The sequence below is a fragment of the Canis aureus genome, chromosome 15 (assembly GCF_053574225.1).
Source record: "Canis aureus isolate CA01 chromosome 15, VMU_Caureus_v.1.0, whole genome shotgun sequence".
NCBI lineage: Eukaryota > Metazoa > Chordata > Mammalia > Carnivora > Canidae > Canis > Canis aureus.
Window position 1 is genome coordinate 40,398,756 of NC_135625.1, and position 24,199 is coordinate 40,422,954.

A 24,199-nucleotide genomic window follows, 5' to 3' on the forward strand; every position below is an offset into this window, starting at 1 on the left:
GTGCTCCGGAGCCTGCGCTGTTGGATTCGCGCTCCAGGGCCGCGCAACCCCCTCCGCGGAGCCGCCGCCCGAGCCTCTCCGAGCTGCTCCTGGAACCGTGCAGCCCCCTCCGCACGGAGCCTCTTCCTCTGCCCGAGCCCCTCCGAGCTGCTTCCGGGGCCGCGCAGCCCCCTCCGCGGAGCCGCTGCCCGAGCCCCACGGAGCCGCCGCCCGAGCCCCTCCGAGCTGCTCCGGGTCCCGCCGGGTCCCGCCGTGCGCGCTGCAGCCCTTAGGGAGCTCGGCGCACTCTCCTGGGCGCGCAGTTGCTCTGTTACTGTGTCGGGGAGCCCGAGGGCATCCCCTCCCTTCTGGGTCCTGCTCCAACTCCCCGCGGGCCCCTTTCCGCCGGGGAAGGTCGGTGCAGCTCCTGCTTCTCCGGGACGGGGCTCTCCTGTCCTGGGGACACTCGCCCCGGCCTCAGCCCGGCTCCTCGCGGGGCCCCTCCCCCTTGGATGCCTTTGTTTCTTTATTTCTTTTTTCCCCCGTCTTCCTACCTTGATAGAAGCGCGAACTCTTCTCACTGTAGCATTCCAGGTGTTCTCTCTTTAATTCTCAGGCCGAATTCATAGATTTTCAGGATAATTTGAAGGTTTTCTAGGTAATTTGGTGGAGACAGGTGATTTGGAGACCCTACTCTTCCGCCATCTTCTGAATTCAGTTTTCGCAAAACCTTTTTATCCTGATGAAGTTCCAATAGTTTCTTTGCTTTTGTTTCCCTTGCCTTCATAGATGTATTTTGCAAGAAGTTGCTGTGGCCGAGGTCAAAGAGGTTTCTGCCTGTGTTCTCCTCTAGGATTTTGATGGATTTCTGTCTCACATTTAGGTCTTTCATCTATTTTGAATTTATTTTTATGCAGAGTATAAGAAAGTGGTTTAGTTTTATTTTTCTGTATGTGGCTGTCCAGTTTTCCAGCACCATTTGTTGAAGAGACTGTCTCTTTTCTTTTCTGCTGGATATTCTTTCCTGGTTTTTTGAAGATGAATTGACCATAGAGTTCAGGTTAAATTTCTGCTTCTCTATTCTGTTCCTTTGATTTTTCTGTCTATATTTATGCCAATACTGTACTGTATTGATGAATACAGCTTTGTAATACAGCTTGAAGTCTCGAATTTTAATGCTTCCAGCTTTAGTTTTCTTTTTCAACTCCTTTGGCTATTTGGAGTCTTTTGTGGTTTTATTTCCATTCTGATGTTTATTGTTTAAGTCCTACTAACTTTTGGCTTCATTTGTCTTTTTTTCCTGATTTCTTTAGGCATAAAGTTAAATTGTGTATTTGAGATTTTTCTTGTTTCTTGAGGCAGGCCTGTGTATCTATAATCTTTCTTTGTAGAACTGTTTTTATGCATTCCATAGATTTTAGAACATTATATTTTCATTTTCTTTTGTCTCCAAGTATTTTCATTTTCTCCTTGATTTCTTTACTGACCCATTGTTTGTTCAGTAACATGTTTAGCCTCTATGTTTGTGGATTTTTTTCCAGTTTTTCCTTATGAATGTCTTCTAGTTTCATACTGTTGTGTGTGGAAAAGATGCATGATGTGAATCCAGTGTTGAATTTTTTGAAACTTGTTTTTGTGGCCTAACATGTGATATATCTTGGAGAATGTTCCACATGCACTTGAAAAGAATATGTATTCTGTTCTTTTGGGATGCAATGTGCTATATATATTTATGAAGTCCATCTGATCTAATATGTTTAAGGTTAATGTTTCCCTATTGATTTTCTGTCTGGATGATCTAATCATTGATGTTGATCTAACCATTGATGTAAGTGGGGTGTTAAGTTTCCAAACTATTATTGTAATACTGTCAATTTCTCCTTTTTAAAAACTTATTTATTTATTAGTTAATTAATTTATTGTGTGAATGGAGGGAGGGGCAGAGGGAGAGAAAATCCCAGACTCCACACTGAGTGTGGAGCCTGATGTGGGACTTGATCTCATGATCCTGAGATCATGACCTAAGAGGAAATGAAGAGTTAAATGCTTAACCAGTGGAGCCACCCAGGCACCCCATGAATTTTTCCTTTTATGTCTGTTAATGTTTGCTTTATGTACTTAGGTGCTCCTGTGTCAGGTACATAGATATTTATGATTGTTATTGATTGATCCCTTTTTTCATTATGTAGTGCTTTTTTTGTCTTTTGTTTGCAGTCTATGTTTTAAAGTCTGTTTTGTCAAATATAAGTATTACTACCCTAGCTTTTTAAAAAAATTTTTTCTTTTATATGGAATATCTTTTTCCATTGTTTCACTTTCCATCTGTATCTATCCTTAGGCCTCAGGTGAGTGTTTTATGGGCAGTTTATATGGTCTTTTTTTAAAAAAACATTTTATTTATTTATTCATGACAGAGAGAGAAAGAGAGACAGGTAGAGGGAGAAACAGGCTCTGTGCAGGGAGGCCGATGTGGGACTTAATCCTTGGTCTCTAGGATCACACCCTGGGCTGAAGTGCTGCTAAACCACTGGGCCACCAGAGCTGCCCAGGTCTTATTTTTTTTAATCCATTCCCTTACCCTATGTCTTTTGATTGAAGCATTTAGTCCACTTACATATAAGGTTATTATTGGTAGATAGTTACTTACTGCCACTTTGTTAATTGCTTTCTGATTGATTTTTTAGTTCCTCTTTGTTTCTTCTTCTCTTGCTCTCCTGCCTTTGTGATTTGATGACTTTTTTGTGTTATGCATAGATTCTTTTGTCTTTATTTTATTGTGTATCTATTATAGATTTTTGGTGTGTGATTACCATGAGGTTCATATATAACATATGTATATAGCCAGCTTTTTAAAGTTAATGATCTCTTTATTTTGAATACATTAAGCACTACATTTTTATTTCCACTCCATGTTCTATGTATTTGATTTCATATTTTCATCTCTTATTTTTGCTTAGCTAAGTATTGTAGATATAGTTGATTTTTTTTTGCTTTTGTCTTTTCACCTTCATACTAACTTTATAAATGTTTGATCCACTACCTTTACTTTATGTTTACTTTTACCAGTGAGATTTTACTTTCATAATTTTCCTACTTCTAGATAATGACTTTCTCTTTTCTACTTAAATAAGTCCCTTTGACATTTCTTGTAAGGCTGGTTTAGTGTGATGAACTTCATTAACCATTGTCTGGGAAACTCTTTATCTCTCCTTCAATTCTAATGAAAGCCCTGCTGATAAAGTGTTCTTGTTTGTAGGGTTTTTTTCCATTCAGCACTTTGGATATATCATGACAATCCCTTCTGGCCTGAAATGTTTCTGCCAAAAGATCATCTGATGCGTTTATGGGTGTTCCCTTGTATGTAACTAGTTAATTTTCTCTTGCTGCTTTTAAGATTCTCTATTTTTATTTTTTTACATTTCAATTATTATCTTGCTATTGATCTTCTTGGGTTCATCTTGTTTGGTCTTCTCAGTGCTGCTTAAACCTGAATATCTGTTTCCTTCTCCTAATAAGGGAAGTTTTCAGTTATTATATCTTCAGATAAGTATTCTGCCTGTTTCTTTTCTCTTCTACTTCTGAAACCCCTATAATAAAAATGTTAGTATGCTTAATATCATCCTAGAAATCCCTTAAATTATTCTTTTTAACACTATTTTTTCTTTTTGCTGGTCAGCCTGAGAGCTTTCCATTACCCTGTCTTCTGGATCACTGATCCATTCATTCTTCTGCATCCTCTAATCTGTTGTTGATTTCTCTAGTGTATTTTTCTTTCAAATGTTGTATTCTTCAGCTCTGGTTATTTTTTATTTAAATATTTTATATCTCTTTGTTAAAGTTCTTTGTGTTCATCCAATTTTCTCCAAGTTTAGTTATCAGATTTATGACTATCACTTTGAATGCTATCAGATAGATTGCTTATCTCCATTTTGCTTAGTTCTTTCTCAAGGTTTGTCTTATTCTTTCAATTGGAACATATTCCTCTGTGTCCTTATTTTGCCTGACTCTGTGTTTCTGTCTATATTATCAGGCAGATCAGCTATGGCTCCTTTTCTGAAGGTGTAGCCTTATACAGAAGGTATCCTATGGGACACAGAGCACAATTTTCCCTCATCACTGGAATGAAGCACTCTAGGGATGTCCCCTGTTTGAGGTGTGTGTGCCCTTCTGTTGTGACTATGCTATAGCTGCTATGGGTGGTTTGATGGGCAGGGATAGCCCCTGGTGTTATTGGCTGCAAGACCAAATCACAATTGTTGCTGTTGCACTGATGGGCAGGGCTGCCCTCTGCCCTCCTGTCAGGCAAGAGCTGCTTTGGAGGGCCTTGTCCTGACCAAGCCACCAACTAGGTGTATTAAGTTGGTAGTCAATTTGAGGACTGTTGGTCCTGGCCAGGTAGTATGCCTGTTGGATGTGATAGAGCAAGACTATCTTGGAGGAGTGCCTGCCAGAGTGGATGGATTAGACAAGGCCAGTCCTCAAGGGGACCCTGGGATGGGGTGAGCAATGCTAATTAGGTAAATGGAAAGTATCAGAACTGGTACCCACCAATGTTGGGCTAGCTAGACAGATGGAAGGTGAGAAAAATAGCTCATACCAGCTTTTCTGTTCTTAGAGAAAGTTTTTATAAATCTCTATCACTCTGACATACACACCTAATATTAGTCAGTAAATCTTCATCTATGTCCCAGGTACTTTTCAAACAGTTGCCTCTGTGCTAGGCCTCAGAGTGAGTGAATATGTGCATAGGCTCTTTAAAAGCATAGTCTCAGTCTCCTATAGCCTTCCTACACTCCTTGAATTAAACCCTGCTGATTTTTAAAGCCATATGAGGAAGGCTTGTCTTTCCACTGCAGGCCTCCAAGTGCAGGGAGTACCTAATGTGGATCTTGAACGCTTGCTCTTCAGGGAGGTGTAGACCTGTGATATACCTGTTGCTTGTGGTTTGAAGCACCAGGGATATGAGTCTCAAACAGACTATGTCTTAGCGCCTCCTATCCTTATTGCTGTGGCTTTTTCTTTATAACTTTAGCTATGGAAGAGCTGTTCTCTAGTCTTCAGGTCATTCTCAGAGGTAGTTAATTTCTGTATAGTTGCAGCCTTGTATCCATGAGGGGACCTGAGCTCAGGACCCTCCTACTTTTTCATCTTGATCGGGATCCTCTGTGCGTTTGCTTTTTAATCATATGGGGAAAAAGCGGAATTAGAAACCAAAAATATAGTAATATTGGCTCCTGTATTTACCAGAGTAGTTACTTTTACTATGTTCTTTATTTCTTTGTATTTCTTTGAGTTATTGTTTAGTGTAATTTCATTTTGGATTAAAGGACTGCCTTTGTTATTTCTTGTAGGGTAGTGTATTTTTTTGCTAGGACCATCATAACACAGTACCATGGACCAGGTGGTTTAAACGCTAAATTATTTTATTGTAGTTCTGAAGGTAGAGGTCTGAGATCAAGGCGTTTGCAGGTTTGGTTTCTTCTGAGACCTCTCTCAGCATGTAGATGATCATCTTTTCTCTGTCTTCACATGGCCTTCCCTCTGTGTCTGTTTTTATCCTTATTTCCTCTTATAAAGAACCAGTCATATTAGGCTCGCTCTAATGACCTGATTTAATTACCTTTTTAAAGGCCCTATCTCTAAATATGTTGTATGCTGAGGCACTGGTGGTTAGGATTACAATGTATGAATTTTGAAAGGAGACGATTTAGCTCATAACATGTCTAAGCAACTACTTCCTCAGTTTTTGTTTAACTGGAATATCTTAATATCCTCTTCACTTGTGAAGATTAGTTTTGTCAGATTTGGAATTCTTGGTTGTCAGAGGATTCTTGGTTGATAGTTTTTCTTTCAGCATTTTATTTATTTTTTTTTCTTTTTTTCTTTTTTCTTTCAGCATTTTAAATGTCATCCCACTGCTTCTAGCTTCCCATGGTTCCTAATGAGAAATTGGTTGTCAGTATTATTGAAGATCATTAGTTCATGATGAGTTGCTTGTATCTTGCTGCTTTCAAAACTCTCTCTTAACAGTGGCTTTTGACATTTTTACTGTGTGTGTTGGTGTGGATCTTTTTGAATTTATCCTACTTGGAGGTTTTTTTGAGCTCCTTGGATGTATAGACTTATGTATTTCATCAAATTAGGGGAGTTTTCACCCATCACTTTAAATTTTCTTTCTGCTCCTTTCTCTTTCTCCTGTTCTTGGGAGCCCTATTATGCATATTTGGCATTCTTGATGGTGTTCCTCAAATCTCTTAGACTCTGTTTTTTTTATTCCTTTTTTATTCTACTCCTCAGACTGGATAACCTCAATTTGCTTTGACCTTTGCTGATTCTGCTGCCTGAACATTCAAGCATGCCATTGAATTCTTCTGGTGAATATTGATTTGTTATTGTGTTTAAAGCTTTGGGATTTTCCTCTTTTTCAAAATTTCTATATTTTAATTGATATTCTCTACTTGGTGAGGCATCATTCTTCTCGTTTTCTTTAGTTCTTTGTCTATGGTTTCCCTTTGCTATTTGAGCATCTTTGTCTAGTAAATCCAGTGTTTGGGCTTCCTTAAGAGACAGTTCCATTTCTTTTTTTCCTTTGAGTGAACCATACTTTCTTGTCTCTTTGCATGCTTCATAATTTTTGTTGAAAATTGGATATTTTAAATATCATGAAGTGGTAGCTCTAGAAATCAGACTTCTCTCCTTTTCACTATTTATCACTGTTGCTTGTTATGGGTTGTAGTTGTTTGTTTAGTGATTTTTCTAAACTATTATTTATTATAGACTATGATTTATCTCTGGTCTGTTTTCCATTCATGGTTAGCTAATGATTTGGCAGAGATTTCCTTAAATGCCTGAAGCCAACAAAAGGACAAGAACAGCAGTAACAACAAACTCTTCTGTTTGTTTTTTCCAGATTGCCTTTGTGTTTTAACATTTCTCCAATGTTTCTCCTTGTCATTTAGAAGTATGCCTTAGCCTTTACTCTTTCTTGCCCAGTGCCTGAAGATTCAACCAGAGGAGAAAGCTAAGTGTCTTTTCAAGTCTTTTCTGAGCATGCATCTAGCCCTGTGTATGGCTAATCTAGATTTCCTGGTATATGCAAGAGCCTTTATTCCCACAAATATCTCTTTTCCCACTCAGTCACTTCTTTCACAGGCCTCTATTGTGCCTTTTGTTTGTCCCATCTTGGGCTGCCTCTAGTTACTTGGTTTTGGATACTTTTGACAAACACTACCTGAGTATTCACTTCAACTCTGTGAAAGTTCCAGGATGGAGGAATCAAAGGCAAACCTTGAGCCAATCCTTCAGGAACTACCAGACAGCTCAAAACACACAACCATAATTCTTTGAGAAAAAATTTGGTATTGCCCCCTTTGATACTAGCAAGACACATCAGAAGCAGGGCCACCATCCTCATGGCCACCACTGAGCCAGGGAGTGGGGATACGGTAATAGGTAAGTTCCAATATAGTAGCATTATCTTTCAGAAATTCAGCAGTTTCTTTCTTCATGAAGTACTCTTTAGTTTTGGCTTGGATTTGGGTGTAAATAAGCCACTTGTTTCTTATTATCTACCAGGCCGGCTCAGGCTTATATATATTGTGTATAAATAGGGTTCTAAGTGCAGGAATGGCAGTGTGTAAGCTTTCCAGACTCAGACCTGGCCTACCAAAACTTCCTCTGCATTTTTTGGTTAATGTAAGTTACAAGGCCCAACCCATAATGAAATGAGACAAAATACATTCATCTTTTGGTGTGAAGCCCTGCAAAATCATATTGCAAAGACATTGATATAAGAAGGAGTGAAAAATGTAAGCATTTTTTCTGTCTTCCACACTAAATAATTTGTAGAGCAGAAGTTAAATTTATTTCTGATATGCAGATAAAATAGATGAGATGGTTAGATAATGCTTATTGTTTTATTTATTTTACACAAACTGTAAACAGTAGATCTAATGAGTAATACATTATCACTTATAGTATGTAATATAACTACATAGATGATAGTAACATAGCATATAACAAATATTCTTATTACTTGAGTCCATTGCTATGAAGCTTAAAGCACAATATATTGATGTTAACTGACGGTAACAAGCAGACAACTTAGCATATCCTGTAAATGCTGTGGTAAAATGGATTAAAGATTTAAAAGGTGAGCTGAAACCATAAAACTCCTGGAAGAGAACATGGGAGAACTTTTTGATATTAATCTGGGCAATGATTTTTTAGATATGACACCAGAAGCACAGGTAACAAAAGTAAAATAAATATGACTATATCAAATTAATAAATCTTTCTTTGCACAGCAAAAGTCAATAAAATAAAAAGACAGCCTGCAGAGTGAGAGAAAATTCTTGCAACTCATGTACCTGAAAAGAGGTTAATATTCAGTATATATAAGAAACTCATACAATTCAATAGCAAGAATAAACAATGATATTTAAAAATGGCAAAGGACCCAAATAGGCATTTTTCTAAAGAAGGCATACAGATGGCCAATGGCCATCAGATGTATGAAAGGTGTTCAACATCGCTAATCATCAAGGGAAAGCAAATCAAAATCACAAGGAAATATCACCTCACACCTATTAGGATGGCTATTACCAAAAAGATAACAAGTGTTGGTGAGGCTGTGAGAAAAGGGACCTTTTGTGCACTGTTAATGGGAATGCAAATTATTGTAGCCACTGTGGAAAAGAATATGGAGGATCCTCAAAAAATTAAAAATGAACTGCCTATGATCCAGAAATTTTCCTTTGGGTATATATCCATAGAAATGAAATTATTATCTTGAAGAGATACCTCTACTCATGTATCTTGAGAGTATATATATATATATATATTATATAGATAATGTAATATAATACAATATATAATATATATATTTATACAGTGGAATATTCAGCCTTGAAAAAGAAGGAAATCTTCCCATTTATGACAGCATGGATTAATCTAGAGGATGTTATGCTAAGGGAAATAAGCCACACACAGAAAGACAAATACTACACAATCTCACTTATATGTGGAATCTAAAATAGTCCTAGAGGCAAAGAGCAAAATGGTAGTTGCCAGGAGCTGAGGACAAGAAATGGGGAAATGTTGGTCAAATGGTACAAAGTTTCAGTTATGCAAGGTAAGTAACTTTTGGAGATTAGATGTACAATACTAGGATTATAGTTAACAAAATTGTATTGTAAACTTGTAATTTGCTGAGTGTTGATCTTCTGTGTGCTCATCATGCACACACAAAAAAGAAAATGGTAGCTATATGAGGTGAATATGTTAATTAGCCTGATTATGGCAATTATTTTATAATTCATGTGTATATCAAAATATCAGATCTTTTACTTTAAATATATATGATTTTTCTTTGTCAGTTATACCTCAATAAAGTGGGAAAATAATTTTAAAGGTTCAGAATAAATAATTTATGAAAATTTTATATGCTTATAAGTGCTCTTTCTCTCTTTCCCAGCCAGAATCAGCTGTTCCAGATTTAATTCCTCTTTATTTAGAAATACATATTGTGGTGGATAAAGCTTTGGTATGTATTTTTATTTTTCTTTGCTTTTACATATTTGGTGTGAATGCATAATTATCCCTACCTAGAAAGTAACTTAAAATTTCCCATATTTTTACTACATATCATAGGGAGAACAGTGGAAAATTTTGCAAACTGAAAAACCAAATACTCAAAATTACATATTTCTATCAGAAATGTTTTACTTGAAATCTTTACATAAAAATCCTGAAGAACAAAATGATTTTTATGCTTGTACTTCCCATCTATAGGAACTCTCTCCATCTACAATATTTTTGATGGTGACATTTGTTTTGGATGAAAATCTTTAAGCTTTTAGCAGTATGTAGCCTAGGGAATGTTTTGCCCTCTAAAGTATTTATTGGCACAAAAGTGATGACAGTATGAGAACTGCTTATGTTGAGATTTTTTTTCTTAAGTAGTTTTTAAAGATTCACCTGTTCTAGTGCATCTAGTCAGGTGTGGCTTTATTTCCTCTAGATTTCAGAGACTTCAGAAAACAGGGGTAAAAATCTATTTTCCAGGTTTTGTTCTGATGATAAGGGTTTAATTGTCATGCCTATGGAATACTACAGAGAATATGAATCAAACACATTATCACTTCTATTTGTAGAGCTTGTCAGGAAAGCCAGAGATGAGATTCAGAGACAGGTAGGATTTAGAGAAGAATATGAAAATACTTGGTTTATTAGAATATAGGAGAAAAGGACAAAGGGAACATTTAAGAGAAAATTAAGATTTTTATAATAATGATAGCTAGATTTCCAGAGAATATTCCAGATTATAAAAATCCTTGTTTTTTTCAGAATTATGTTACAAACTTTGAAAGTTGTTTTAAAAGCTTCTTGTCCAAATTTCCAGGCTTGCCAGCCATGTGATATTTATTAAACATCCTTTTCTATATTTTTATACATATTTACATATTATATAAGAAAATAAACATTGAGCCCACTGTGGCATCTATGTTACTAGATGCTGGGCATATAAAGAGGAACAGTGAAAGTGTCTTCAATGTCTTCACAAATTTTAAATCTAGTGAATTCAGTGCTATCTCGAAGGCAGCATATGGTAGTATAAAAACACAGTCCAGTGGTGGAGAAAGGCATGGAAACACATAGCTTAGGGTATGTTAAAGTAGGTTAGGGTAGTATAGGCTAGTTAGTATAGGCTAGTTAGTTAGGGTAGTATAAAAGCATGTAAGTAGGTGTTTTATTATTATTCATGTGTGGTGGGGCCAACAGGTCAGGAGATGAAATTGCTATTGGAGAGATAGTTTGTTATGCACAGTTCCCAAGAGGAGAGAATATGGCACATTCTGCAGAAGCCATATGGGGAAGTAGATAAGGAGACAGAGGGAGCAAGGGGAAAACATGAGCAGGAGACCTGATTATGATTTCTGTGGAAAAGAAAAGGTGAGGCAAAGTAAACAGATTTAGGGTTGGCTAGCTTGAAAAATTTCAGTGGATTCTGGGATGTAGGGGTTGTCTCTAGTTGTCTGATACCTGCCTCTTAGGTGTTTAGGACAAGGGAATAATGGCCTGGGGTGTGAGATCCTGATAAAGGAGATGGTTGGGGAATGGTTTGTGGATTAGTTAATTTGGATAATGAGGTGAAGGTAGGGCCAGGGAAGACTTGGTGAAAAACTTTTCCTTGCAAAGACAATAAATATGAGAGAAGGTTTTTTTTAAAATAACAACAACAAAACTGCAAGTTTGGGTGATTAATACATAGAGTTGAAGAAGGAAAATGGAAAGAGATAAATTGAAAAACTGATACTATGTTTGGATTTTATCCTGAAGGTAATAGAGAATCATTAAAAAGATTTTATTTTTATTTTTTTTAAGAATTTTTTAAAATTTTTTTATTTATTTATGATAGTCACAGAGAGAGAAAGAGAGAGAGGCAGAGACATAAGCAGAGGGAGAAGCAGGCTCCATGCACCGGAAGCCCGATGTGGGACTCAATCCCCGGTCTCCAGGATCGCACCCTGGGCCAAAGGCAGGCACCAAACCGCTGCGCCACCCAGGGATCCCTGAGAATCATTAAAAAGATTTTATTTTTTTATTTTTATTTTTATTTTTTTTTCATTAAAAAGATTTTAAACAGGGGAGTGATATGTTTTCATTTTAGAATCATCATTTTTGTAATAGTGTAGGGACTAGATTGCTGATGGGATAATTGGAGGCATTTAAGAGACTGTTCCAGTAATCAAGGTGAACATTTATAAATCAATAGTAGTTAATAATAGAACAAAAGCAATTATAAAAGTTACTGATGAGGTTGAATTAGAAGGACTTAAATTGATTTGATTTCTTCATTAACTTAATAAATTTACTAAGCATCATGTAGATGCCATGATCTACTTATTGAGGATACAGGTGTGAACACAACAGAAAAAGTTCTGTTCTTATGGAACATACAGTATCATGAATGTGGGAGGTCATAGGTAATAATACCATTAATTAAAGTAGTAGAAAGGTAAGTAGGACCAGATTTTTGAGGGAGAATGATGAGTTTTAGGTATATTTAATTTGAGGGTCCTGTGGAACATGCGAGTGGTGCTATACTTTAGAGAGAGATGATTTATAGATACGGAATTTGACATTGGCACATTCCACAAACTTATTTAGATTTCAGCAGTTAATGTGTGTGTGTGTGTGTGTATGTGAAGTTTCATGCAGTAATATCACCTATGTTGCCTTGTATAATCATTGTCACAATCAAGACACTGAATAGAACCATCACTATAAGACTTTCTGACATTATTTCTTTATAGTCACATCCATTTCTCCCTACTTCCCTGTACTTGACCTCTGGCAGTCACTAATCTATTCTCCATTCCTTGGTTTCAGGAATATTGCATACATTTATCTTGTAGTATATATCCTTTGGGGATTTTTTTAATACTCAGCATAATTTTCTTAAAGTTTATCCAAGCTGTTTCATATATCAATGGTTTAGTTAGTTCCTTTTTATTAATGATCAGTGTTCCATGGTGTGACTGTACCACAGTGTGTGTAATCAGTTAACCACTGAAAGACATTTCAGCTTTGGGCTAAAAGAAATAAAACTGTTACAAACATTTTTGAATAAGATTATTGTGAGCATAGCTTTTATTTCTTTAGGATAAATGCCCAGGAGTGTGGGGCTCCTGGGTAGCTCAGTCAGTTAGGTGTCCGTCTTATGATTTGGCTCAGGTCTCATGGGTTGAAGACTCTCTCCTTCTGCCCCTGCCCGCTAATTGTGCTCATGATCTCTCTCTCAAATAAATCTTAAAAACAAAAAACAAAAAGCCCAGGTGTGCAATTGCTTGGTCATATGGTAAATATATTTGTTTTGAAAGAAGCTGCTAAACTTTCCAGGGTGGGTGTATGATTTTATCTTTTCACAAGCATATATGAGTGATCCAGTTTATGCTTCTTTTTAAAATTTATTAATAACTATCTTATTTTGAACTGTTCTAACCCCAAAGCATCCTCAAAGTTCTGAGAGTGGATGGAAAGCATGTCTCAAACATAATACATAACAGATTGTATTTAAATTTAAAATTAATTTTGTTTTTCAGTATGATTACCTGGGCTCTGATAGCATGATAGTAACAAATAAAGTCATTGAAATTGTTGGCCTGGTAAATTCAGTAAGTATTTTCCTTTTCATACTAGTTAGAAAAATGTATACGAGTTTTGAAATTATAATTTGCATTAACTTGGCATCTCTAAAGAGTGAAAGCCATTTGTACAGACTGAGTGTGGATTTGTCAAAGCATTGAATTAATTTCTTGGTTATTGTAAAATAACAAAGATTAATTTTTCATGTGTTTATCCCTTTTGTTTTTAGATGTTTGCCCAATTTAAAGTTACTGTTGTGCTGTCATCATTGGAGTTGTGGTCAGATAAAAATAAGATTTCTACAGTTGGTGAGGCAGATGAAGTACTGCATAGATTTTTAGAATGGAAAAAGTTCTATCTTACTGTAAGGCCTCATGATACTGCATATCTATTCATGTAAGAATAATGTTTCATTATCCTTAGAAAGCGAAGATCTGTGATAATGATGTAGCTTAATTTAGGGAATTTTTACTCATTGGTGACTATTGATACATTATGTGCTTCATTCAGGCCTCGTATTCTCTTTCACGGTTGTCAGTTTAAAAAAGCTTGCTAAAATTTATTTCTGTGCTTATTAGTTTTTTACTAATGAGGAGATTGACATTTCTAGAGGTAAAACAATTTCAGGATTCTTCGGTTTAGTGGTATCGTCTGGTTTGAACTCACAGGTTTTAACATTAGAACCCATAATCTTAACCACTACCTAAAAAATGGGATTTATTTTATGGCGTTTATATGGAGTTTATATTTTTGTTATGAAGTTTTGATCAAAGGCTTGGGAAAGTAGGTTAAAAATAATTTATCCTGGGCAGCCAGGTGGCTCAGCGGTTTAGCACCACCTTCAGCCTAGGGCCTGATCCTGGGGACCCAGGATCAAGTCCCACGTTGGGCTCTCTGCATGGAGCCTGCTTCTCCCTCTGCTGTGTCTCTGCCTCTCTCTCTCTCTCTCTCTCTCTTTCTCTCTCTCTGTCTCTCATGAATAAATAAATAAAATCTTTAAAAAAAATTTATCCTAATGAATTTCCTGCATTATTTTTAAGTAGTAATTTTCTTTTTTTGTTTTGTTCTAGTTTTTGTTATGGGAAATTTCAAGTATAACAGAAGCTGAGAAAGTAAAATAATGAATCCTTATATACCTTACATATCCATAAAACAATTGTCAACTTCTGCTTAACTCTTCTTTTTCTCACCCCCTGAAACTCAGTTATTTTGAAGAAAGTCCTATGTGTCATATTATTAATTACTTATCTCTGAAAGATAAGGATTCTTTAAAAAATATTCACAATATAATTATCACACCTAAAAAATGGCAATTCCTTAAAGTCGTCATTGTTTAGTCAGGGTTCAAATTTTTCATATTGTCTAAAATATTTTATATATTACAATTGATTGGTTCAAGTCAACATCCATGCAAAGTCCACACATTGCATTCATTTGATATGTCTCTTAGTCTCTTTACATCTGTGGGTTTCATCTCTGTCACATTTTCTTTCCAGTTTATTTGTTGAATAAATAAATACAACTTTTCTAATGATCAATTATAACTATATATTTTTAATTGAACTCATATAAAATTATGTAACAATTATAATCCACAATATCTTTCAACAAGTCTGTATATACATATTATTAAGTTGGTATGTCAGTATTTCCTTTGCAAGTGTGAGATTAAAATTTTTCCCACATCTCTGCCAGCAATAAGTGTCATTTCTCTTTCCATTTTTACCAGTTTGATTAACTAATGTCAGTTTTATTTATTTATTTATTTATTTATTTATTTATTTATTTATTTACTTATTGTTAAGTTTTAGTTTCAGTTAACATACAGTGTTACATTAGTTTCAGGGGTACCATATAGTGATTCAACACTTACATACAACACCCAGTGCTCATCACAATTGTACTCCTCAATCCTCAGCACCTATTTAACCCGTCCCCTCACCTACCTCCCCTCTGATAACTATCAGTTTGTTCTCTATAGTTAAGAATCTGTTTCTTGATTTGCTTCTCCATTTTCTTCCCTATGCTCATTTGTTTTGCTTTCCAAATCCCACATATGAGTGAAATCATATGGTATTTGTCTTTCTCTGATTGACTTATTTCACTTAATGTAAAGTTATCAAGCTCCATCCATATCATCATCGCAAATGGCAAGATTTCATTCTTTTTTATGGCTGAGTAATATTCAGTTGTATACGTTTATACCACTACTTCTTTATCCATTAATCTCTCAGTAGACATTTGAGCTGTTTCCATAATTTGCCTGTTGTACATAATGTTATAAATATTGGGGCACATGTATCCCTTTGAATTAGTATTTTTGTATTCTTTGGGCAAATAGTGCAATTGCTGAATCATAGGGTAGTCCTATTTTTACCTTTTTGAGGAACCTCCATACTGTTTTCCACAGTGGCTGCACCAGTTCACATTCTCACCAACAGTGCAAGAGGGTTCCTCTTTCTTCACATCCTCACCAATTCCTGTTGTTTCTTGTGTAGTTGATGTTAGCCATTCTGACAGGTGGGGGAGGATATCTCATTGTAATTTTGATTTGTGACGTTGAGCAACTTTTTATATGTCTATTGGTCCTCTGTATGTCTTCTTTGGAAAAATGTCTATTTGTGGTTGATTGGCCCTTTAATATAGCACAGGACCAAATCCTGCTGACAGAAGGTCAAGTGGGCCATTGTATTCAACTGTACTGAAGGCAGATGTGATTGAACCACAACAGTGGGGCACACACAGTACACACAGGGGACACCTTTGAAGTGCTTGGTTCTGGTGAACAGGAGATGTTGTGCTGCAGGGCACCACAGGACTGCTTCTTCATAAGGCCACTACTTTCAAGATTAGGAGACATAGCTGACTTTCCTAATAGACAGGAACAAACACAGAAGACAAAATGAGGAAACAGAGCAATATGTCCCAAATGAAAGAACAGGACAAAACCACAGCAGATGAGCTAAATGAAACAGAGGTAACCTATAAACCTGATAAAGAATTCAAAGTAATGATCATAAAGATACCTGCTGGACTTAATAAATAGTGGAAGCTCATAGTGAGACCTTCAATAAAGAGATAGAAAATATATAATCAGAGATGAGGAACTCAAGAACTGAAATTAAAAATACACTAGAAGGAATCAATGTCATATTAGAGGAAGCAGAAGAAAGGATCAGTGATCTGGAAGACAAACTAAAGGAAAGTAACCAAATTGAACTGAAAAAGAAAAAAGAATAATAAAAAATGAGAATAGATTAAAGGAACTCAGTAACATTATCAAATGTAATAACCTTTGAATTATAGGAATCCCAGAAGAGAGAGGAAAGGAGACAAAATTTTTTATGTATTGTTGCATTTGGTTTGCTAATATTTTGTTGTAGAAAATTTCTGCGATACTTGTAGAAATAATAGCTGAAAATTATACTAAATAAAGAATAACGCATATGGACAGACGTAAAGGAAGAAATTGACAGTAATACAATAAAAATAGGGGACTTTAATGCCTCATTTATTTCAACAGACCAATTATTGAGACATAAAATCAACAAGGAAACAGTGGTTTGAGTTACACATTGTACTAATTGGATCTAACAGATACATTCAAAACATTCCATCTAAAAAAGGTAAAATACACATTCAGGTGCACATGGAACCTTCTCCAGAATATATCACATGTAAAGCCACAAAACTATTCTCAATACATTAAAAAAATATTGAAATCATATCATGTGTCTTTTCTGACCACAATAGTATGAAACTAGAAATCAATCACAAAAAATCTGGAAAGAGTACAAATACATGGAGGCTAAAATATCATGCTAATAAACAGTCAACCAAGATCAAAGGAAAAAAATGTATGGAGACAAAATGAAAACAAAATACCTCAGAATCTTTGAGATGCAAGAAAACCTATAGCAATACAGGCCTACTCAAGAAGCAAAAAAAATCTTCAGTAAGCAACCTAAGTTTTACACATAAAGGAGCTAGAAAAAGAAGAACATTGAAAACCTAAAGCCAGTAGAAGGAGGTGTATAATAAATGTTAGAGGAGAAATAAGTGAAATATAGACAAATAGATCAATGAAACCAGGAACTTCTTCCTTGAAAAGATCCAACAAAATTGATAAACCTTTAGCCATTTTCATAAGAAAGAAGACTCAAATAAGTAAAATGATAAAGGAAGAAATAACAGCCAACACCATAGAAAAATGAAAGATTATGAGAGAAGGTCATGAAAAATTATATGCTAAAAATTGGACGACCTAGAAGAAATGGATAAATTCCTATAAACACATAATCTTCCACAACTGAATCAGGATGAAATAGAAAATTTGAACAGGCTAACTCCTAGTAATGAATTGACTCAGTAATAAAAAAATAAAAGTCCAGGAATATTTGACTTCACAGGTGAATTCTACCAAACTTTAAACATGAGTTAATACCTATTTTTATCAAACTTTTTGAAAGAATAAAAAAAGGGAAACTTACAAATTTCTTCTAGGGGGCTATCATGACCTTAGAACCAAAACCAAATAAATACACTACAGAAAAAGAAAACTACAGGCTAATATCTCTGATGAACATGGATGCAAAAATCCTCAACAAAATATTAGCAAACCAAATGCAACAATACATAAAGGCATTCATCATGATAAAATGGAATTTATTCCAGAGATGCAAGAGTGGTTCAATATTTGCAAATCAATGTGATATATCCCATTAAACAAGAGAAAAGATAAAAACCATAGTTCATGACCATAATTCAGGTATAATGCTAAGTGAAATAAGTTAGTGAAGTGTAAATACTATGTGATTTCACTCATATGTAGAATTTAAGAAACAAAACCAGTGAATAAAGAAAAAAGGGACTGACTCTCAAATACAGAGAACAAACTGGTGGTTGTCAGTAGGGAGGTGGGTAGTGGAGTGGGTGAAACAGAGAAGGTAAATATACACCTATTATGAAGGGCACTGAGAAATGTATAGAATTGTTGAATTATTATACTGTACACCTGAAACTAATAAAATACTGTATGTTAACCTTACTTGAATAATAATAAAAAAAACACATCTCTTTCTATAATTGCTTTAAACGTAAATGGACTAACTTCTGCAATCAAAAGACAGAGTGGCTGAATGGATAAAAAATAAGACACATCTTTGCAGTGCCTCCAGTGTACTCACTTCATACATAAGGAGGCACACATGCTGAAAGTGAAGTGATAAAACCAGGCAGAAATTCAAAAAGGAAACAATGGTCTTAACATATTAGATCAGATGGATTTGAATGTACAGAATATTTATTATTTATTTATTTATTTATGAGGGAAAGAGAATGAGTAGGAGCAGAGGGAAGGGTAGAAGAAGAAAGAGAGGGACAAGTAGTGGGGAGCTTGATGCAGAGCTCCAGCCAGGACTCTGAGATCATGACCTTGAGCTGAAGTCAGATGTTTAACTGACTGAGCCACCCAGGCACCACTACATTACATTTAAAACCAAGAGAATGCATATTCTTCTCAAGGACATGTAGAATATTATCATGTTAGGATCATATGGAAGGACATAAAATAGGTCTTAATAAATTTAAGAAGATTTAAAGCACATCTGGCATCTTTGCTGATCATAATTGTAGGGAACTAGTAATCAATACAAGAAGAAAACTGGAAAATTCACAAATGTATAGAGCTTAAGCATCATGCTACTGAACAATCAACAGGTCAAAAATACCAAAAGAGAAAACAAAAAGTACCTAAAAAACAGTAAAAGATAATCATTTTGTTTATCTTTTCAAAAAACTAGCTATTGGTTTCCTTGATCTTTTCTATTAAATATTTAGTCTTTATTTCATTTATTTCTGATCTTTATTGTTTCCTTCCTTCTACTAACTTTGAACTTGTTATAATTCATTTAGGTGTAAGGTTAGACTGAGATTTTTCTTGTTTTGAGGTGGGTCTGTATTGCCATCAGTTTTCTTCTTAGAACTGCTTTCTCTGAGTTCCTCTGAGTGCCATGGATTTTGGACCATTGTGTTTTCATTTTCATCTGTCTTTGTGCATTTAAAAAAAGATTTTCTGTTTGATTTCTTTGTTTAGTAGCATGTTATTTAGTCTCTACATGTTTAGTTTTTTCTCATATTGATTTCTAGTGTCATATTATTGTGGTCAGAAAAAATGCATGATATAATTTCAGTCTTCTTAAATTTGTTGAGACATTATTTTGTGTCCTAACGTGACCTATCTTGGAGCATGCTCCATGTGCACTTGAAAGAATGTATATTCTGCTGGTTTTGTGTGGAATATACTGCATATATATTTGTTAAGTCCATCAGTTCTAATATGTTGTTCAAAGATGCTGTTTGTTTTTTGGTTTTATGTGTGGATGATCTATTAATAGATGTAGATGAAGTACTAAAGTCCTCTACTATTTCTGTATTATTGTCAATTTCTCCCTTTATATTGGTTAATATTTTCTTTATGTACTTAGATTTTCCAATGTTGAGTACATAGATATTTATAATATTCTCTTATTGGACTATTTCCTTTTATCATTATGTAATATCTTTGTCTCTTTTTACCATTTTTGTTTTAAAGTCTATTTTATCCAATATAAGAATTGCTACTCTGGCTTTTTTCCTCTCCCACTTTCATTTGCATGGAATATCTTTTTTCATCCTTTCACTTTCTCTCTGTATGTGAAAGGATGGCCTTTCTTTAGGGCCTAAGTAAGAGTCTCATTAGGCCTAAAGTAAGAGTCTCATAGGCAACATATAGGTAGTTCTTGTTTTTTGCCCATTTTGCCACGCTGTGTCTTAATTGGACCATTTGGATCATTTAAATTTAAAGTAATTATTGACAGATAATATACTTTTGCAATTTTAATTGTTTTCTGGTTGTTTTTGTTGTTTTCTGTTCCTTCTTGATCTCTTTTTGTGATTGATGAGTTAATGTAGTGTTATGTTTGGCTTTCTTTATTTTATGTGTATCTATTATAGTTTTTGGGTTTATGGTTACCATGATGTTCACATGTAACCTCCTAAGTATTTAATAGTCTGTATTTAAAGTTCATGGTCTTTTTATTTTTTACACCCTCCTTTACATTTTATATGTATGTGGTCATACTTTGTATCTTTTGACTCATAATTTACCTCTAATTATGGCTTTTTTTTTCCACTTAAAGTCCCTTTAACATTTATTGTGAGGAGGTTTAGAGGTGATAAAATCCTTTAATTTTTGTTCATCTGGTAAATTCTTTATTTCTCTTTCAATTCTGAATGATGACTTTGCCAGGTAGAGTATGTGGTGTGGACCTTTTCAGGTTCATCTTGCTTGGAACTCTTACTTCCTGAACCTGGCTTCCTATTGCCTTCCCAAAGTTAGGGAGGTTTTTACCTATTATTTCAAATAAGTTTTCTGCTCCTTTCTCTCTCTATTTTCATTCTTGGACTCTAATGATGAAGAGAATGTCTGCTTGATGATGTCCAGTGGGTCCCTAGACCTATTTTCACTTTTTAAAAATGCCTTTTTCTTTTTGCTGTTCAGCTTGAGTGCTTTCCATGATTCTGTCTTCCAGATTGCTGATCCATTCTTATGCATCTACTAATATACTGTTGGTTCTAGTATTTTTTAAAATTTATTGTATTCTTCAAGTCAGATTGATTTTTAAAAAATACTTTCCTTTTATTGAGGGTATCACTGAGCTTTTCCACTTTTCTGTCCAGTCCAGTGAGCATCTTTGTGATCATTACTTTAAATTCTTTATCAGGGGATCCCTGGGTGGCGCAGCGGTTTAGCACCTGCCTTTGGCCCAGGGCACGATCCTGGAGACCCAGGATTGAATCCCATGTCGGGCTCCTGGTGCATGGAGCCTGCTTCTCCCTCTGCCTATATGTCTCTGCCTCTCTCTCTCTCTCTCTGTGTGTGACTATCATAAATAAATAAAAATTAAAAAAAATTCTTTATCAGGCATATTGCTTATCTCTTTTTCATGTAGTTATTTTTCTGATGTCTTGTTCTTTCTTTTGGAGCAATTCCCTTGTATCTTCATTTTTCTTGAATTTCTGTATTTGTTTCTATTAATTAGAAAATCTACCTTTCTTAAACTTGGAGGAATGGTCTTGTGTATATTCATCCTTGTATAGACTGTGTGTGCTTGTTGACTTTTCCTGGCTGGAGTTGTGGATGAAGTGGGTTAGGGGCCATGGTGTACTCTATGCTGGAGCTGCTCTGGTAGGATAGCCAGAGCTGAAGTGGGTGTGGGCTGGGGTGGTCTGAGGCTCTACACACAGAGGGTATCCTGATATGACAGCTGAATCTGAAGTGATTGCAACCTAATGGGCTCCCTGGCTCTCTGCACAGCGAGCATCTTGGCAGGACAGCTGAAGTTGAAGTGGGTGCAGGCAAGGTGGTACCCTAGCTTTCTATACAAAGGGAGTCGTAACAGGATAGCTGAAGCTGAAGTGGATACAAGCCATGGTGTTCTGGGACTCTGCTCAGGCTGGACTGCTGGAGCCAAGATTGGATGCAGACCAGAGGATTCTGGGGTGTTCTGTGCAGAGGGTACCATGGCAGGACAGCTGAAGCTAAAGTGAATGCAATCTGGGGTATTCTGGGGTACTCAGGGTGGGAGTGTCCTGGTGAGGCAGCTGGAACCCAGATGGGCATGGGCTGGAGATTTTGGGGGCACGATAGCTTGGGGCAGATGAATCTATTCTGGTCGCTCAGTACTATACCTTTTCAAACGCTGTTCGCTGTTCAGTGTTGGATGTGGGGGTTCTCTTCATTACTGTGTTTCCTTCTGTCTTGCCATTCTCTCTTGCCTTTCTATCTTTTGTTGTACAGAAGCTGTTCAGTTAGCCCTTAGTTCTTTTTCAGGAAGAATTGCTCTATAAATAGATGTAGATTTGGTGTGTCTATGGAGTTGGTAAGATCAGGATCTTACTATGTTGCCATCTTAGACCAGCTCTTCCTATTAAGTATTCTTTAAGCATTCAGGTACATGTCCTTTATAATATATATGATTTCAGAATATTTTCTGGCTGTGAGTTATCTTTACATTTTCTTAACAGTATTATTTTAAAAAGCAGATTTTGATGAATTCATTATTAACAATTTTTATTTTATGAATCATGCTTTTGATATTGTACCTAAAAATATCTTTGCCTTACCCAAGTTTACAGATTACTATATCTTTTCCTAGAAGCCTTATAGTTTTAAGTTTTTCTTATTTAGATTTATTACGCATTTTGAGTTAACTATTGTATATGCTATGAGATATGGAGAATGCCATTTTTTGCATATGAATAATGAATTATTCAGCAATTCTTAAAAAGACTATAGTTTCTCCATTTATTTGCTTTTGCTACTTTTGTCAAAAATCATTTGACTTTTTATGTAAGAGTCTATTTTTGTTCTATCCTTTTGTTGATAACACACTGCCTTGATTACTATAGTTTTATAAAAATCATTTAAATCAAGTAGTATAAGTTCTCCAAATGTGTTTTTTTCTTTTTGAAAATTGTTTTGGTTATTCTAAGTTTTTGCCTTGCTATGTAAATATTAGATTAAAATTCTCAGTTACTATTAAATATCTTGCTGGAATGTTGATTGGAACTGCGTAGAGTCTATATAGTAGTTTAGGGGGAACTGATAGCTAAATAACACTAAGTGTTCCAATCAGCCACCTTGGTATATTCTTCCATTTATTTAGATCTTTAATTTCTTTCATCAGTGTTCTGTAGCATATAGTTCTGTCAGTATACAGATATATCAGTGCTTTATCAGCATACAGATCTTTCTCACATTATGTTGGCTTTATATCCTAGTATATCATGTCTTTGGTGCTATTTTTTTCTTCTTTTTTGAACACAAAATGGAAAAATATTTATTTTTTTAATTTTTTATTCAAATCTATTTGAATGTTACATATCACTGTAAATTTGAGGTATGTAACATGTTAATAAATACACTTGTGTATTATATGATTGCCATTGTAGTGGTAATAAGCACATCTGTCATGTTATATAATTATCATTTCTCTTTTAATACTTGGAATAATAAAGTTCTAGGCTTCTAGCAGATTTAAAGATTATAATGCAACATTGTTATCTATATCTACTATACTGTGTATTAGATCTCTAGGTCTTATTGACTACTCATTGCATGTTTGTACCCTTAAATAACATTAGCACTATTGTAAATGTTTCATTTTACTTTAGTTTCAAATATTTTATTGCTAGTATATAAAAATCAGATTGACTTTATAGTTGACTTTGAAACATGCAAACCTGCTGAACACACTTTGTTCTAGTAGCTTATTTATATACTGTGGGATTTCCTAGGTAGACAATCACATCATCTATAAACAGAGAAGACTATATTCCTTCCTTTCCAATCAAATATCTTTTATTTTATTTTCTTGCCTTAACAGGCTAGGACCTCTAGTATGATGCTGAATACTAGTGGTGAGAGCAAACATCCTTGCATTTGCACAATCTTTTAGTACACTGTCTTGGATTAAAAAAGAATGTGAAGAATACTTTAAACCTTGGGCGGGGGGGAAGCCAAGGTTGCATGTTAAGAGTGAATACTTGCAAACAAGTGTTTAGATATAGAAAAACAAGGCTTAGATACAGAAAAATATCAGAGAGACAGAATAAAGGCAGCAGTAGGGAGACAGTGGAATGTGAAGTGCAGTTGAAACTGAGGGGATGTTTTAATTGATAATTGAAATAAGTTTCTTTATATACATCTTGAAATGTTTGCTTTGATGGAGGCTCTAAAGATGGCAGAATATGTTTGGAGTGTCTACATCTTAGTATTTGAGAGTATGACTCTGGATTCAGATTCCCTAAATTCATATCTTTCACTAGCACTTATTAATCTTGCTACCTTGAGAAATTTACTTATACGTCTCATCTGATGTATGATTTGTTCAATGGGGATAATAATATTTATTTCACTGGCTTGATTTGAGAATTACGTGGAGTAATTTTTATGAAAAATCTCTGATAATGGTGCTATTAATTATATGACAATTTATATGGGCCCTTATTCAAAGCAGACATAATAATG

At 35.2% G+C, this 24,199-nt stretch overlaps 1 protein-coding gene across 12 annotated transcripts in view; it reads left to right on the plus strand.

Moving 5' to 3' along the window:
- ADAM32 (ADAM metallopeptidase domain 32) overlaps nt 1-24,199 on the plus strand; it is a 181,765-nt gene that overhangs the window by 31,048 nt on the left and 126,518 nt on the right. For all 12 annotated transcript variants that reach the window (XR_013352994.1, XR_013352993.1, XM_077849240.1 and 9 more), the window contains 3 exons: nt 9,455-9,523; nt 13,086-13,157; nt 13,358-13,524. Coding sequence is in view for 10 of the 12 variants with exons in the window: in XM_077849240.1 (XP_077705366.1) it covers nt 9,455-9,523; nt 13,086-13,157; nt 13,358-13,524 (308 nt within the window). In the remaining 2 variants the exon portion in view is untranslated. The remainder of the gene's footprint in view (nt 1-9,454; nt 9,524-13,085; nt 13,158-13,357; nt 13,525-24,199) is intronic.